The 16,253-nt window shown below is 34.7% G+C and overlaps 2 protein-coding genes across 2 annotated transcripts; both read right to left on the bottom strand.

The window, feature by feature from the left end:
• Nucleotides 1-3,796: 3,796 nt before the first annotated feature.
• LOC114454670 (transcription factor 7-like 1) lies at nucleotides 3,797-6,781 on the bottom strand. Its single transcript, XM_028435295.1, has 8 exons — nucleotides 6,593-6,781; nucleotides 5,412-5,478; nucleotides 5,007-5,303; nucleotides 4,848-4,906; nucleotides 4,661-4,750; nucleotides 4,383-4,542; nucleotides 4,182-4,289; nucleotides 3,797-4,073 (listed from the first exon to the last, which is right to left on the bottom strand). Exons 2-8 carry the CDS (start codon nucleotides 5,439-5,441, stop codon nucleotides 4,026-4,028), a joined length of 792 nt encoding a protein of 263 aa, XP_028291096.1. The 5' UTR covers nucleotides 5,442-5,478; nucleotides 6,593-6,781; the 3' UTR covers nucleotides 3,797-4,025.
• A 4,632-nt stretch (nucleotides 6,782-11,413) lies between these two features.
• On the bottom strand, nucleotides 11,414-12,285 carry LOC114454673 (protein pop-1-like). Its single transcript, XM_028435297.1, has 3 exons — nucleotides 12,171-12,285; nucleotides 11,967-12,074; nucleotides 11,414-11,858 (listed from the first exon to the last, which is right to left on the bottom strand). The coding sequence occupies exons 1-3, from the start codon at nucleotides 12,258-12,260 to the stop codon at nucleotides 11,811-11,813; spliced, it is 246 nt and encodes an 81-aa protein (XP_028291098.1). The 5' UTR covers nucleotides 12,261-12,285; the 3' UTR covers nucleotides 11,414-11,810.
• Nucleotides 12,286-16,253: the final 3,968 nt, after the last annotated feature.

Below are 16,253 nucleotides of genomic sequence, written 5' to 3'. Positions count from 1 at the left end.
TTAGTTAGTCTAGTTTTAATGAATATTAAAAAAAAAAAAAGTTTTACTCCCGCCCCCCAAATCGAATGACAGGTTGTCTGAGGCGTGACGTCAGCTCGGACCGGTTGTTTACTGTTTACTGCTGCAGCAAGTGACGTCATGTGTAAACAACCAAACTAATGATCTGTGCCCAGGGCAGAAAAAATGTAAAGAGGAGGAAAATGTGGAAAAGTAAGAGGTAAGACAGTGTTTGAAGATCCATGACAATTTATTCATCCATCATAGTCAAACAAGCTAGCAGAGCGACCATGCTAATGTTAGCAGTGAGTGCTAAACAGAAACAGATAAAATACTAGCTTAACAAAAACATTGATTGTATGGCAACAGTGGTCTATTAATTTATTACATTGTAGTTTAACGTAATTTTAAGAGAACTATGTATTATTATGTACAGTACATGTAAGGAGTGACGTCACAGTTTGTGTTTTATACAGGGGGCCGTATGTATTTAATATATATATATATGTATAAATGACTTAACATGATTTATAGATAGGTAAACATATTACAGATGCATAAATTATTAGGAAGAAAGCTAATACTTCTAATTTAGCCGAGACCTTTTTACTTTAGATAAAACTGTATTGTATATGTAAACTTGTGTTTTATTACTATTCTGTGTCAATCTACTTCATAAATAATATATAACTTTCATCTACTTTTATCTGCTTTGTGCTACATCTTAAATGTGTACAGCTTCATCTCTATTTATAAATATCTAAATATTTATCACTTTCTAATCACAACATACATATCCTATGACTTGGTTTGATTGATAGACGAGCTAATGGGTTCACATTCTTTTCCCCCTTCAGATTCACTGAGGAAATGTGACGATGTCATCGAAAAAACCACTAGATTAAACTAGTAAGGCTGAACTAAAGGATGGATAGATGGGGCTTTTTTTAGCTTGTGTTGTTAAAGCTGCTTTATAAAGCGCCACCAGAAAATGACACTATTTTTACTAAATAGTTTATTTGTGCAATACCTCTGCGAACTGCAATTGTTTAAGTTGATGTGTGTTCATGACTGCAATTTCAGTATATATATATATATATATATATATATATATATATATATATATATATATATATATATATTTACCACTTACTACTATCTATTTATTTTTTGTTTGTATCTTGTTTTTGTACAATGCCTTTTTCTAATAACATTAATAATTTGTATTTTGAATGTGTTACTAAGATGTTTAAATTGGCTTTTATTTACTTGTTTGTGTTCTTCATGTGTATGTGAAACCCTTTTATCAAAATGAAATAAAATGTCAAAAAAGTATTTTTGCTCATGTTTTCTCCTCATGTAAAGCGTCTTTGTGGATATGGTGAAGACCACTATGTAAGTGTTAGAAATGATTCTGACAATAATAATATAACAATGATGTAAATATCAATTACTTGGTTTAAAAAAACGGCATATAAGGGGGCGCCAAAAGAAAATCTCACCTAGGGCGCCAGAGAGGCTTGGGACTGACCCTGGGACTATTGATACGGAAACGTACGTTTTCCGTACATTCTCTACATAGGCGTAATGTGCCTATGTGTGTGAACGCTGAGCCAGGATGGCCGAGTGATCCAAGGATAGTGGAAGGATTCTTCCTTCCACTAACGTGGGTTTGAATTCCAGCTTTTGTCATATAGATTTTTTCATTTTAACATATTTAACCTGCCAAATTCCACCTTTGAAAATACATATACGAAAAAAATAAACATTTTAGGGTATTTCCTGGGTGAGGGTTAGTGATAGGGTTAGTGTTAGGGTTTAAATAAAAGGGTTAGCGGGGTAGCTTAAAATAAAACAGAACTTTAAGTCACGTGGTGCAGTCTATTCATAGATTTCTGTATGAATAGCCACGGCAAATTCTCTGTGGTCAAGACTCAAAAGCACTCGTAGTAAGATAAGAGAAAACCTCACAGCCTTTTAAATGATTGTCCAATGCATTAAACACAAGTTTTAAAATTAAGAAACAAAAACAACACATTATATTGTCTAACTTGCATTATTCATTTATTTTTTAATGATTGATCCCTTTTGAATTTGTGATTTTAAAAAATCCCATTGATTCCTGAACCCAGTCAAGGCTATAAAATCCCTGGGGTTCTTGAATGTATTTGAATATATTTGAATATATTCATATACACACCAGGGTTTTTCAATCTTGGGGTCGTGACCCAATGTGGGGTCGCCTGAAGCGTTTAGTAATAATAATTATTGTTTTTATTTATCTATTTTGCACAATTTAAAAAACAATACATAACATCAGAGAAATACACATGCAGTGCAAGAAGAAGCTGAAAGAGCTTAAAAATGAATTTTTCTTTTTCAAATTAAAACACCACACACAATCTCAAACAATTGTAAAGTTTTGTTTTATGTTTAATATTGTAATGATTTAATGTAAAGTTGAAATTCATTTAAGAGAAACATTTTAAGGGTCTTGAAAAAATTGGCGCTGTGAATAAAAATTTGTCTCAGATTAGTAAGACATTTACCATTAAGTTTAAATCCATACGGAAACATATCAATAGACCCTGGGACTAAGCTGAAAGAGCTTAAATATTTATTATTGTTTTTCAAATTGAAACACCACAAACAATCTCAAACAACTATTATATTTCACTCTCTCTAATATAAATATAGTTCAAATAAAATGCAGTATAAAAAATAACTGAGCTGACTCATATTATCACTTTGTACACTAATATTTACTACTTTGTATTTGTAACAGAAAAACAAATTTCATCATAAAGCTAGAGAAAAAAAGTCTCTGAGGTCACGACCCAGAAAAATTTGGGAACCACTGATATACACACTTTATGTTGATTCTGTTTTTAGGCTATGTTTTATTTTTAATGAATGTATTCATGTATTTCATTCAGGGACTAATGGTTTGTTCTGGAAGTAATAAAATGTATCTGAAGTTACTTGAGAAGTTTTTGTTATGAGGTACTTTTTTACTCTTACTCAAGTACAAGTACTTTTAAAAATGGTAAATGAACTTGATTTATAAAGTGCTTTTATGTCTACACTGAAGTCGTCCCAAAGCACTTTACAATTTCAACTCATTCACCCACCAATGAGACTGAGCTGCCATGGGTCAACCACTGAGAGCAACTTAGGGCTCAGTGTCTTGCCCAACACATAGACTGGGATCAAACCCCCAACCTCTTGATCAGAAGATGACTGATGAAGTAACAGTACTTTTACTTGAGTACCGTTGTTGTTTCCTCTACCCACCACTGGTTATAAAGTATATTTAAGGAAGTGTAGAATACTTTGTAAGTATGCCAAGGTCAGCAGATCACAATGGTTAATAACTACATTTACACAAATACAACAGCAGCTGATATGATCTCCTAGTGCTGTCGCCCACTGCCATTTAAAGTGTCACACACTATGTGGTTTGTGATGGATGTAGTGTTATTAGGTTGAATTGATTACATAAAAAAATGGTAGTTACAATTTTTTATTTCATATTTCATTCACAAAATGTACAATGTGTCACATGATGGTGACAGAAGCTGTTGAATCATCAGCTACAAAAAATGACTGTAAGAAGTTTAAGCAAGGGTGGATTTCAGAACGGTTGCAGCTCCCGGACGTATCTCTGAACTCAGACTTCAGCCGTAGTTCCAGTGTCGTAGCAGGACGAACGCGTCTAACACGAGGACACGCCCACTCTCCGAATTTGTTTCCTTTTCTTTGCCTAAAACAAAACACATAAAACTTTAAGTTAGCTGATGAAACAGCAATTTGCATATCTCTGGATTTATATTACATGTGTGCCTCAGAATAATATATGTGAAGTAGAGCGTGTGCATTTCAGAATTTATAAGTGTGCATAAAATATATATTTGCAAAATCAAGCATGTGCATTTGTGATAAACCCTGCATGAGTTCATTCATTGTGATATTGTCCTGATTCCATAGACTTCAGCCGTAGTTCCAGTGTCGTAGCAGGACGAACGTCTCTAACACGTGGACACGCCCACTCTCCGAGTTAGTCTCCTTTTCTTTGCCTAAAACCAAACACATAAAAGTTTAAGTTAGCTGATGAAACACTTTCACAGTCACTGTTTCATCACCTTTAAGGTTGCTGTGGCAACATGTCTGCAGGGTAGACTTACATAGTTCTTTCTGTTGGTCCAGTCGGGGTTCTGCTCGTGGTGGAGCAAAGCACAACGTTTGGCCTCAGTATTATACTGATCTTTGTCCTCCGCTGGCAATGACTTCCACTGTTGATGGAAAACAAGAAAAGTGTCACTAACACACACTGAAGACTAGAGTTTAAAGATCACAGATCATTCATGGAGGAAAAACAAACTCACCCGTTCACCGAGGAATTTGTTGACGACAGCGCTCGTCCTCACGCCCAGATTTTCCTCCGCAGACTTCCTGTGCTCTTTGAGAAACAGCATGAAGGCATTGGGGGGCTTTTTTATGTACGGCCCCTCTTCCACCTTCTCCGCCTTACGCTTGTTCACCTTTCTGAAGGAACAAAACACAAATACACAGTATAAGAGCACATGTTAACAGTGAGCAGAGCATGATCCAGAGTCAGTCACAAGAAAGACATGTACGATGAAAACAACTTCAGGACACTCACTTTAAGACTGGAGCCTTCACTGGGGGTGCTGGGACTGCTGGGACTTCTGGGGGTTCTGGTTGCACGATTGAAACAACGTCATTCTCATTCCTACAAAGATTAAAACACAAACACACTGGATCAGAAATCATGTCACATGTGAAGTAACGTCTGCGTTTGAACACGTCTGTTTGTTTGCTTTACTTACTGTCCTCCAAAAGTGGGAAGTGGATTCATCCCTGCAGTGAACACTGGAAGTCCATTATCCTGGAGACACAAAAACATGTGAATGTTAGAGTTCCCATCATAGCATCAATACAAAGATCTACAGAAATACATTAAGAACTGTGTTAAACAGAGATCTTACTGTCATAGCAGACACAACCGATGGGATGAAGGTTTGGAGCTCAATATATTGTTGGGCCTGCATGTGCACATCATTAGGAATGGGGTTGATGGTTGTAGGGCAATGATTTTGTGGGTGGCAGTACTCTGCAATAGACAAGACATCAACGGTTGTCAGGTCTTCATAGTTTGGAGCCCCGTCCTGGTCGTCAGCGAACGTTGTTTGGTCCTGAAGCAGTTGGGCAACGTACTGGCCATTTATTTGTTGGGCCCCGTACCCGTCATCATAATCCTCAGGCCAGTATGAAAAAGTATCATCCTAAAGAGTAAAATGACATCCATATTTAAAGAACCATCAACAACACATCAACATTATTAAGTAGAAAATTCTACAGAAGAACAGGAAGGGGCGTGTCCAGGTTCTTACCGGCTGAACGTGCTGTTCTGAGGCCCACATCTTACTGATCAATAGGCCACAAAATATTCTCCAGACTCTGATGGAGGAAAGAGGTTCAGTGAGTAGATCAGTGACATGTATTAGTAACAAAGGTTAAAGTAATGTAAGCATTAAGATCAGTGATATTTACAAGCACTTTACATGAGTCATGCAGAGCGCCACAATAATAATCTACAGAATGATCTCATCAAGGATTAGAAGAAAGAGTAAGAGTTTATAAATTATACTTCTGTATTCAATGTCTTATGTTCAAATGTTTTGGTATTTTTTCCCCCATTTTCATTATTTTTTTTGCATATTCAAAAATAAACAAGTCAATTAAATTCTCCCCATATAAAGTTTAGCTTACCCTTCCTTAGGGAGGACTGGTGATGGTCACAATAAAGCAATATAATAAATGTATTTGTTAATATATTTTGCAAGAATAAAACATGCATAAATGTTGCAAAAAGATTGCACTACAAGTAATGTTAACCTTTTACAACATATACAGACAAAACATAAATAAATACTTCATTTGTGCAGTGATTATTGTATATCACTCTATGGATGTTCAGCACTGCTTTCTTTTAAGGAATTTATTTATTTATCATTTATCTACTCATTTATTTTCTATTTTTAGTATCTATGGACAGCACAATGACATTGGTCAAAGCAGATGCATTTTTTAAATATTATTTTCATGTAATCAGTTGCAACACTTGTCCACAGGAGGCTTTTGAATAAGAAAAATAATTATTGGATGTATTCTAGCCTACTTGTCTGGTTGTTTCCACAACCTCCACACAGTCATTTATTAATTATGCATAAAGCATTATTAAACACAGGGTTTTGTGCAGTAATGTGTGATTTAATGCTAAGTTTTATTAAGTTTTTGAAACTTTGGACATGCATAATCTGTGAATAAAATCATAATGTAATACGATGAAGAAAAAAAAAGCCATTTAAACTTAAATAACAGAAAATGAATCTACATGAAGAAAATAATCAATGTAGGAAATAAAGTATGTATCAATGTAAATAAATGAAGAAAATATTCAAACAATGCAAACAGCTTCCATGGTTGGTAACGACATTTCACTCAGTCAGTGACTGACTGAACGTCATTGGCTGTTAAAACGAACCAAAACCAAATCATATCATGGTCTTACTTTTCTGGTCTCCTGTTTTTAAAAGTCCTTTTCTGGTCCTGGTCAGAAGTTTAAAGTAAACTTTTCGCTCCTGTCTCTGGTCAAAGATGCTCACAGCTCTGCTCTCACCGTCTGTCGCTGCTCACTAAGAACGTTGAAGGTCAGTAGGTGACTTTAACTGACGCATCCACCTCGTTTCTATGGCTACGCCACGTTACGTACACACTTAGAAAACATTTCAAGATACACGCTCTATTTTTGTTTTTATTTGTGAGCATAAATAAGGACAATCTAGACGTTTTATATGACAAATAAAAATACAAATATTTACGTAGGCCAGTGTTTTTCTATGGAGGACCAAACATTTTAAATAAATGAATAAAAGAATAAAAACACAAACAAAAATTATTAATGATTAAATGAATAAAAGTTTAAACATAAAATTAAAATAAATGATATTTGGATATTTTTTTATTTCCACTTTTATTTATCAATCTATTTTTTTTTTATTTTTTAACACAATTTTTAAATTTTTACATTTATTTATTTATTTATTGATGTATTCATATTCGTATTCATATTTAAACTGTTGTATTTTTTGCCACCTATATTTATCAAATTTGTTTTTCATTTTGATTTTTCCTTTTTTGATTTTTTACGTTTTTTTATTTATTAATTTTAAATTATCGGGTTTGGTATTTATCATTTATATATCATTTTTGAAAAAAGATTAGAGGTCTTTGGCTGGTTTGGATTCCATAATTTTAGGGATTTAATGTAAAGTTGAAATTCATTTAAGAGAAAAATTTTAAGGGTCTTAAAAATGTGGCATTATGAATAAATAATTTGGCTAAGATTAGTAAAACATTAACCAATAACTCTAAATCCATACGGAAACGTATCAATAGACCCCGGGCAGGGCCGGCCCGTGGCATAGGCAGTATAGGCAAATGCTAGGGGCGCCGGCCAAAATTACATCCATCCATTTCAGACCCTCTTATTCCGGTTTGTCAGGGTTGCGGGGCCTGCCAAAATTAGAAAAGATTTATTTTTTTATTTTTTTATTTTAATATTAATTAAACATTCAAAGCCCTGATATTATTAGCAAACTAAACTTGGTAGTATTATTAATAATTAGTTAGTCTAGTTTTAATGAATATTAAAAAAAAAAAAAAAAGTTTTACTCCCGCCCCCCAAATTGATTGACAGGTTGTCTGAGGCGTGACGTCAGCTCGGACCGGTTGTTTACTGTTTACTGCTGCAGCAAGTGACGTCATGTGTAAACAACCAAACTAATGATCTGTGCCCAGGGCAGAAAAAATGTAAAGAGGAGGAAAATGTGGAAAAGTCAGAGGTAAGACAGTGTTTGAAGATCCATGACAATTTATTCATCCATCATAGTCAAACAAGCTAGCAGAGCGACCATGCTAATGTTAGCAGTGGGTGCTAAACAGAAACAGATAAAATACTAGCTTAACAAAAACATTGATTGCATGGCAACAGTGGTCTATTAATTTATTACATTGTAGTTTTCACGTAATTTTAAGAGAACTATGTATTATTATGTACAGTACATGTAAGGAGTGACATCACAGTTTGTGTTTTATACAGGGGGCCTTATGTATTTAATATATATATATATATATATATGTATAAATGACTTAACATGATTTATAGATAGGTAAACATATTACAGATGCATAAATTATTAGGAAGAAAGCTAATACTTCTAATTTAGCCGAGACCTTTTACTTTAGATAAAACTGTATTGTATATGTAAACTTGTGTTTTATTACTATTCTGTGTCAATCTACTTCATAAATAATATATAACTTTCATCTACTTTTATCTGCTTTGTGCTACATCTTATATTTGTACAGCTTCATCTCTATTTATAAATATCTAAATATTTATCACTTTCTAATCACAACATACATATCCTATGACTTGGTTTGATTGATAGACGAGCTAATGGGTTCACATTCTTTTCCCCCTTCAGATTCACTGAGGAAATGTGACAATGTCATCGAAAAAACCACTAGATTAAACTAGTAAGGCTGAACTAAAGGATGGATAGATGGGGCTTTTTTAGCTTGTGTTGTTAAAGCTGCTTTATAAAGCGCCACCAGAAAATGACACTATTTTTACTAAATAGTTTATTTGTGCAATACCTCTGCGAACTGCAATTGTTTAAGTTGATGTGTGTTCATTACTGCAATTTCAGCACATATATATATATTTACCACTTACCACTATCTATTTATTTTTTGTTTGTATCTTGTTTTTATACAATGCCTTTTTCTAATAACATTAATAATTTGTATTTTGAATGTGTTACTAAGATGTTTAAATTGGCTTTTATTTACTTGTTTGTGTTCTTTCATGTGTATGTGAAACCCTTTTATCAAAATGAAATAAAATGTCAAAAAAGTATTTTTGCTCATGTTTTCTCCTCATGTAAAGCGTCTTTGTGGATATGGTGAAGACCACTATGTAAGTGTTAGAAATGATTCTGACAATAATAATATAACAATGATGTAAATATCAATTACTTGGTTTAAAAAAGCGGCATATAAGGGGGCGCCAAAAGAAAATCTCGCCTAGGGCGCCAGAGAGGCTTGGGACTGACCCTGGGACTATTGATACGCAAACGTACGTTTTCCGTACATTCTCTACATAGGCGTAATGTGCCTATGTGTGTGAACGCTGAGCCAGGATGGCCGAGTGATCTAAGGATAGTGGAAGGATTCTTCCTTCCACTAACGTGGGTTTGAATTCCAGCTTTTTGTCATATATATTTTTTCATTTTAACATATTTAACCTGCCAAATTCCACCTTTGAAAATACATATATGAAAAAAATAAACATTTTAGGGTATTTCCTGGGTTAGGGTTAGTGTTAGGGTTTAAATAAAAGGGTTAGCGGGGGTAGCTTAAAATAAAACAGAGCTTTAAGTCACGTGGTGCAGTCTATTCATAGATTTCTGTATGAATAGCCACGGCCTACATTAAACACAAAAGGCCTCTGACAAAAAGACATATAAGAATAAAAATAAAAGAAATAATTATTTTCTGGGATTTTGTTAGTACTCGTTGGTTTTTGGGATTTTTCATTGGTTTCTTATCTCGCAAATTCTCTGTGGTCAAGACTCGAAAGCACTCGTAGTAAGATAAGAGAAACCTCACAGCCTTTTAAATGATTGTCCAATGCATTAAACACAAGTTTTAAAATTAAGAAACAAAAACAACACATTATATCGTCTAACTTGCATTATTAATTTATTTTTTAATGATTGATCCCTTTTGAATTTGTGATTTTAAAAAATCCCATTGATTCCTGAACCAGTCAAGGCTATAAAATCCCTGGGGTTCTTGAATGTATTTGAATATATTTGAATATATTTATATACACACCAGGGTTTTTCAATCTTGGGGTCGTGACCCAATGTGGTGTCGCCTGAAGCGTTTAGTAATAATAATTATTGTTTTTATTTATCTATTTTGCACAATTTAAAAAACAATACATAACATCAGAGAAATACACATGCAGTGCAAGAAGAAGCTGAAAGAGCTTAAAAATGAATTATTCTTTTTCAAATTAAAACACCACACACAATCTCAAACAATTGTAAAGTTTTGTTTTATGTTTAATATTGTAATGATTTAATGTAAAGTTGAAATTCATTTAAGAGAAACATTTTAAGGGTCTTGAAAAAATTGGCGCTGTGAATAAAAATTTGGCTCAGATTAGTAAGACATTTACCATTAAGTTTAAATCCATACGTAAACATATCAATAGACCCTGGGACTAAGCTGAAAGAGCTTAAATATTTATTATTGTTCTTCAAATTGAAACACCACAAACAATCTCAAACAACTATTATATTTCACTCTCTCTAATATAAATATAGTTCAAATAAAATGCAGTATAAAAAATAACTGAGCTGACTCATATTAACACTTTGTACACTAATATTTACTACTTTGTATTTGTAACAGAAAAACAAATTTCATCATAAAGCTAGAGAAAAAAGACTCTGAGGTCACGACCCAGAAAAATTTGGGGAACCACTGATATACACACTTTATGTTGATTCTGTTTTTAGGCTATGTTTTATTTTTAATGAATGTATTCATGTATTTCATTCAGGGACTAATGGTTTGTTCTGGAAGTAATAAAATGTATCTGAAGTTACTTGAGAAGTTTTGTTATGAGGTACTTTTTACTGTTACTCAAGTACAAGTACTTTTAAAAATGGTAAATGAACTTGATTTATAAAGTGCTTTTATGTTTACACTGAAGTCGTCCCAAAGCACTTTACAATTTCAACTCATTCACCCACCAATGAGACTGAGCTGCCATGGGTCAACCACTGAGAGCAACTTAGGGCTCAGTGTCTTGCCCAACACATAGACTGGGATCAAACCCCCAACCTCTTGATCAGAAGATGACTGATGAAGTAACAGTACTTTACTTGAGTACCGTTGTTGTTTCCTCTACCCACCACTGGTTATAAAGTATATTTAAGGAAGTGTAGAATACTTTGTAAGTATGCCAAGGTCAGCAGATCACAATGGTTAATAACTACATTTACACAAATACAACAGCAGCTGATATGATCTCCTAGTGCTGGTCGCCCACTGCCATTTAAAGTGTCACACACTATGTGGTTTGTGATGGATGTAGTGTTATTAGGTTGAATTGATTACATAAAAAAATGGTAGTTACAATTTTTATTTCATATTTCATTCACAAAATGTACAATGTGTCACATGATGGTGACAGAAGCTGTTGAATCATCAACTACAAAAAATGACTGTAAGAAGTTTAAGCAAGGGTGGATTTCAGAACGGTTGCAGCTCCCGGACGTATCTCTGAACTCAGACTTCAGCCGTAGTTCCAGTGTCGTAGCAGGACGAACGCGTCTAACACGAGGACACGCCCACTCTCCGAATTTGTTTCCTTTTCTTTGCCTAAAACAAAACACATAAAATTTTAAGTTAGCTGATGAAACAGCAATTTGCATTATCTCTGGATTTATATTACATGTGTGCCTCAGAATAATATATGTGAAGTAGAGCGTGTGCATTTCAGAATTTATAAGTGTGCATAAAATATATATTTGCAAAATCAAGCATGTGCATTTGTGATAAACCCTGCAAGAGTTCATTCATTGTGATATTGTCCTGATTCCATAGACTTCAGCCGTAGTTCCAGTGTCATAGCAGGACGAACGTCTCTAACACGTGGACACGCCCACTCTCCGAGTTAGTCTCCTTTTCTTTGCCTAAAACCAAACACATAAAAGTTTAAGTTAGCTGATGAAACACTTTCACAGTCACTGTTCCATCACCTTTAAGGTTGCTGTGGCAACATGTCTGCAGGGTAGACTTACATAGTTCTTTCTGTTGGTCCAGTCGGGGTTCTGCTCGTGGTGGAGCAAAGCACAACGTTTGGCCTCAGTATTATACTGATCTTTGTCCTCCGCTGGCAATGACTTCCACTGTTGATGGAAAACAAGAAAAGTGTCACTAACACACACTGAAGACTAAAGAGTTTAAAGATCACAGATCATTCATGGAGGAAAAAACAAACTCACCCGTTCACCGAGGAATTTGTTGACGACAGCGCTCGTCCTCACGCCCAGATCTTCCTCCGCAGACTTCCTGTGCTCTTTGAGAAACAGCATGAAGGCATTGGGGGGCTTTTTTATGTACGGCCCCCTCTTCCACCTTCTCCGCCTTACGCTTGTTCACCTTTCTGAAGGAGCAAAACACAAATACACAGTATAAGAACACATGTTAACAGTGAGCAGAGCATGATCCAGAGTCAGTCACAAGAAAGACATGTACGATGAAAACAACTTCAGGACACTCACTTTAAAGACTGGAGCCTTCACTGGGGGGGCTGGGACTGCTGGGACTTCTGGGGGTTCTGGTTGCACGATTGAAACAACATCATTCTCATTCCTACAAGATTAAAACACAAACACACTGGATCAGAAATCATGTCACATGTGAAGTAACGTCTGCGTTGAACACGTCTGTTTGTTTGCTTTACTTACTGTCCTCCAAAAGTGGGAAGTGGATTCATCCCTGCAGTGAACACTGGAAGTCCATTATCCTGGAGACACAAAAACATGTGAATGTTAGAGTTCCCATCATAGCATCAATACAAAGATCTACAGAAATACATTAAGAACTGTGTTAAACAGAGATCTTACTGTCATAGCAGACACAGCCGGGGGGATGAAGGTTTGGAGCTCAATATATTGTTGGGCCTGCATGTGCACAACATTAGGAATGGGGTTGATGGTTGTAGGGCAAGGATTTTGTGGGTGGCAGTACTCTGCAATAGACAAGACATCAACGGTTGTCAGGTCTTCATAGGTTGGAGCCCCGTCCTGGTCGTCAGCGAACGTTGTTTGGTCCTGAAGCAGTTGGGCAATGTACTGGCCATTTATTTGTTGGGCCCCGTACCCGTCATCATAATCCTCAGGCCAGTATGAAAAAGTATCATCCTAAAGAGCAAAATGACATCCATATTTAAAGAACCATCAACAACACATCAACATTATTAAGTAGAGAATTCTACAGAAGAACAGGAAGGGGCGTGTCCAGGTTCTTACCGGCTGAACGTGCTGTTCTGAGGCCCACATCTTACTGATCAATAGGCCACAAAATATTCTCCAGACTCTGAGGGAGGAAAGAGGTTCAGTGAGTAGATCAGTGACATGTATTAGTAACAAAGGTTAAAGTAATGTAAGCATTAAGATCAGTGATATTTACAAGCACTTTACATGAGTCATGCAGAGCGCCACAATAATAATCTACAGAATTATCTCATCAAGGATTAGAAGAAAGAGTAAGAGTTTATAAATTATACTTCTGTATTCAATGTCTTATGTTCAAATGTTTTGGTATTTTTTCCCCCATTTTCATTATTTTTTTTGCATATTCAAAATAAACAAGTCAATTAAATTCTCCCCATATAAAGTTTAGCTTACCCTTCCTTAGGGAGGACTGGTGATGGTCACAATAAAGCAATATAATAAATGTATTTGTTAATATATTTTGCAAGAATAAAACATGCATAAATGTTCCAAAAAGATTGCACTACAAGTAATGTTAACCTTTTACAACATATACAGACAAAACATAAATAAATGCTTAATTTGTGCAGTGATTATTGTATATCACTCTATGGATGTTCAGCACTGCTTTCTTTTAAGGAATTTATTTATTTATCATTTATCTACTCATTTATTTTCTATTTTAGTATCTATGGACAGCACAATGACATTGGTCAAAGCAGATGCATTTTTTAAATATTATTTTCATGTAATAAGTTGCAACACTTGTCCACAGGAGGCTTTTGAATAAGAAAAATAATTATTGGATGTATTCTAGCCTACTGGTCTGGTTGTTTCCACAACCTCCACACAGACATTTATTAATTATGCATAAAGCATTATTAAACAGAGGGTTTTGTGCAGTAATGTGTGATTTAATGCTAAGTTTTATTAAGTTTTTGAAACTTTGGACATGCATAATCTGTGAATAAAATCATAATGTAATACGATGGAAAAAAAAAAGCCATTTAAACTTAAATAACAGAAAATTAATCTACATGAAGAAAATAATCAATGTAGGAAATAAAGTATGTATCAATGTAAATAAATGAAGAAAATATCAAACAATACAAACAGCTTCCATGGTTGGTAACGACATTTCACTCAGTCAGTGACTGACTGAACGTCATTGGCTGTTAAAACGAACCAAAACCAAATCATATCATGGTCTTACTTTTCTGGTTTCCTGTTTTTAAAAGTCCTTTTCTGGTCCTGGTCAGAAGTTTAAAGTAAACTTTTCGCTCCTGTCTCTGGTCAAAGATGCTCACAGCTCTGCTCTCACGTCTGTCGCTGCTCACTAAGAACGTTGAAGGTCAGTAGGTGACTTTAACTGACGCATCCACCTCGTTTCTATGGCTACGCCACGTTACGTACACACTTAGAAAACTTTTCAAGATACACGCTCTATTTTTGTTTTTATTTGTGAGCATAAATAAGGACAATCTAGACGTTTTATATGACAAATAAAAATACAAATATTTACGTAGGCCAGTGTTTTGCTATGGAGGACCAAACATTGGAAATAAATGAATAAAAGAAGAAAAACACAAACAAAATTATTAATGATTAAATGAATAAAAGTTTAAACATAAAATTAAAATAAATGATATTTGGATATTTTTTTTATTTCCACTTTTATTTATCAATCTATTTTTTTTTAATTTTTTAACACAATTTTTAATTTTTACATTTATTATTTATTTATTTATTCATTGATGTATTCATATTTAAACTGTTGTATTTTTATTTATTCATTTTAAATTAAGCGGGTTTGGTATTCATCATTTTCAATTTTGGGGTCGGGACCCCAGGTGGGGTCACCTGGAGTTTTGAAGGGGTCCCCTGAAATGTCTCGTTGATTAAAAAAAAAAAATAAAAAAATAAACAATGAATTGAAAAAAAAAATTCAGACTAAACTTTAGGTTGTGTTTGTTTTATTGAGATATGAATGAAAACACAAACTTCTCCTCCCAGTGTCCCATAAACAGGTTGGAATAATTAGGTGCAAACATGCTCCCATAGCTGTACCTTTCTGTAGTTTATAGAATTGATTCTGAAAGAGAAACACATTGTTAAAGTCCATTCTGTGAGTTGCAGGATGAATACAGCAGGGGCGTCTGTCCTGGTTGAGTCTTTTCCAGTAATGTGAGAGAGCTTCAATATTTGTCTAAAGGATTCAATATCCTAGTACAAAAAGTGCTGAACCTATATTTCTAATTTATTTCATTTTATTGAGTACATGTGCACTGTCTTGTATGAAAGAGGGCAGCTCTAACACAAATAATTTAATGTGAAAGTCAACACATTTTGATGCTGGTTCTGTGATAGATTCATTCACATTTATCATAGGTCTTCCAGGGGCTTTTCTAGGTCCTTATGGACTTTTGGAAACATGTAGAAAGAAGGAATTCTGGGATTTTCACACAGAAAAAAGTGATGATGATGATGATGATGGTGCATGCATTTATTGTCATTGTACACATGTACCATGAGATTAAAACAAGCCAACTCCAGTAATAGTGCAAGAAATAAAATAAACAAATAAACAATGTAACATAGGACATAATAAATAGTACAGGAAAGGAGGTAAAGTGAACAATATGTACATTTGGTATTAAATAAATAAATAAAAATAAATAAACAACTACATTGCTATATACAGTGTCTGGTGTATAGCACATTGTCATATGCGGTTCAATGATATTACACATCACTGTTTTTGTTTTTGTAAAGTGGCTGAGCAGAGTCTGTGGGTATGAAATATGAGATCAGCGCATATGAGAATTCAGAGTGGTTATTGCTTTTGGAAAAAAAGCTGTTTTTGAGTCTGTTTGTTCTGGCTTAATGCACCTGTTAGCGCTTCCCTAGGGCAACAGGTCAAACAGGTCAAAGCCAGGGTGGCAGCAGTCTTTGGTGATGGTTTAGCTCTGTTGAGACAGCGGGAGGTGTAATGTCCCATCAGGGAGGGTTAGGGTTAAACAGTCAGCGGTAAGACAGTGTTTGAAGATCCATGACAATTTATTCATCAGCATAGTCAAACAAGCTAGCAGA

The sequence above is a fragment of the Gouania willdenowi genome, chromosome 21, assembly GCF_900634775.1.
Source record: "Gouania willdenowi chromosome 21, fGouWil2.1, whole genome shotgun sequence".
Classification (NCBI taxonomy): Eukaryota; Metazoa; Chordata; class Actinopteri; order Blenniiformes; family Gobiesocidae; genus Gouania; species Gouania willdenowi.
The sequence above is the reverse complement of the archived record's forward strand: the minus strand, read 5'-3'. Positions and strand labels throughout refer to the sequence as shown.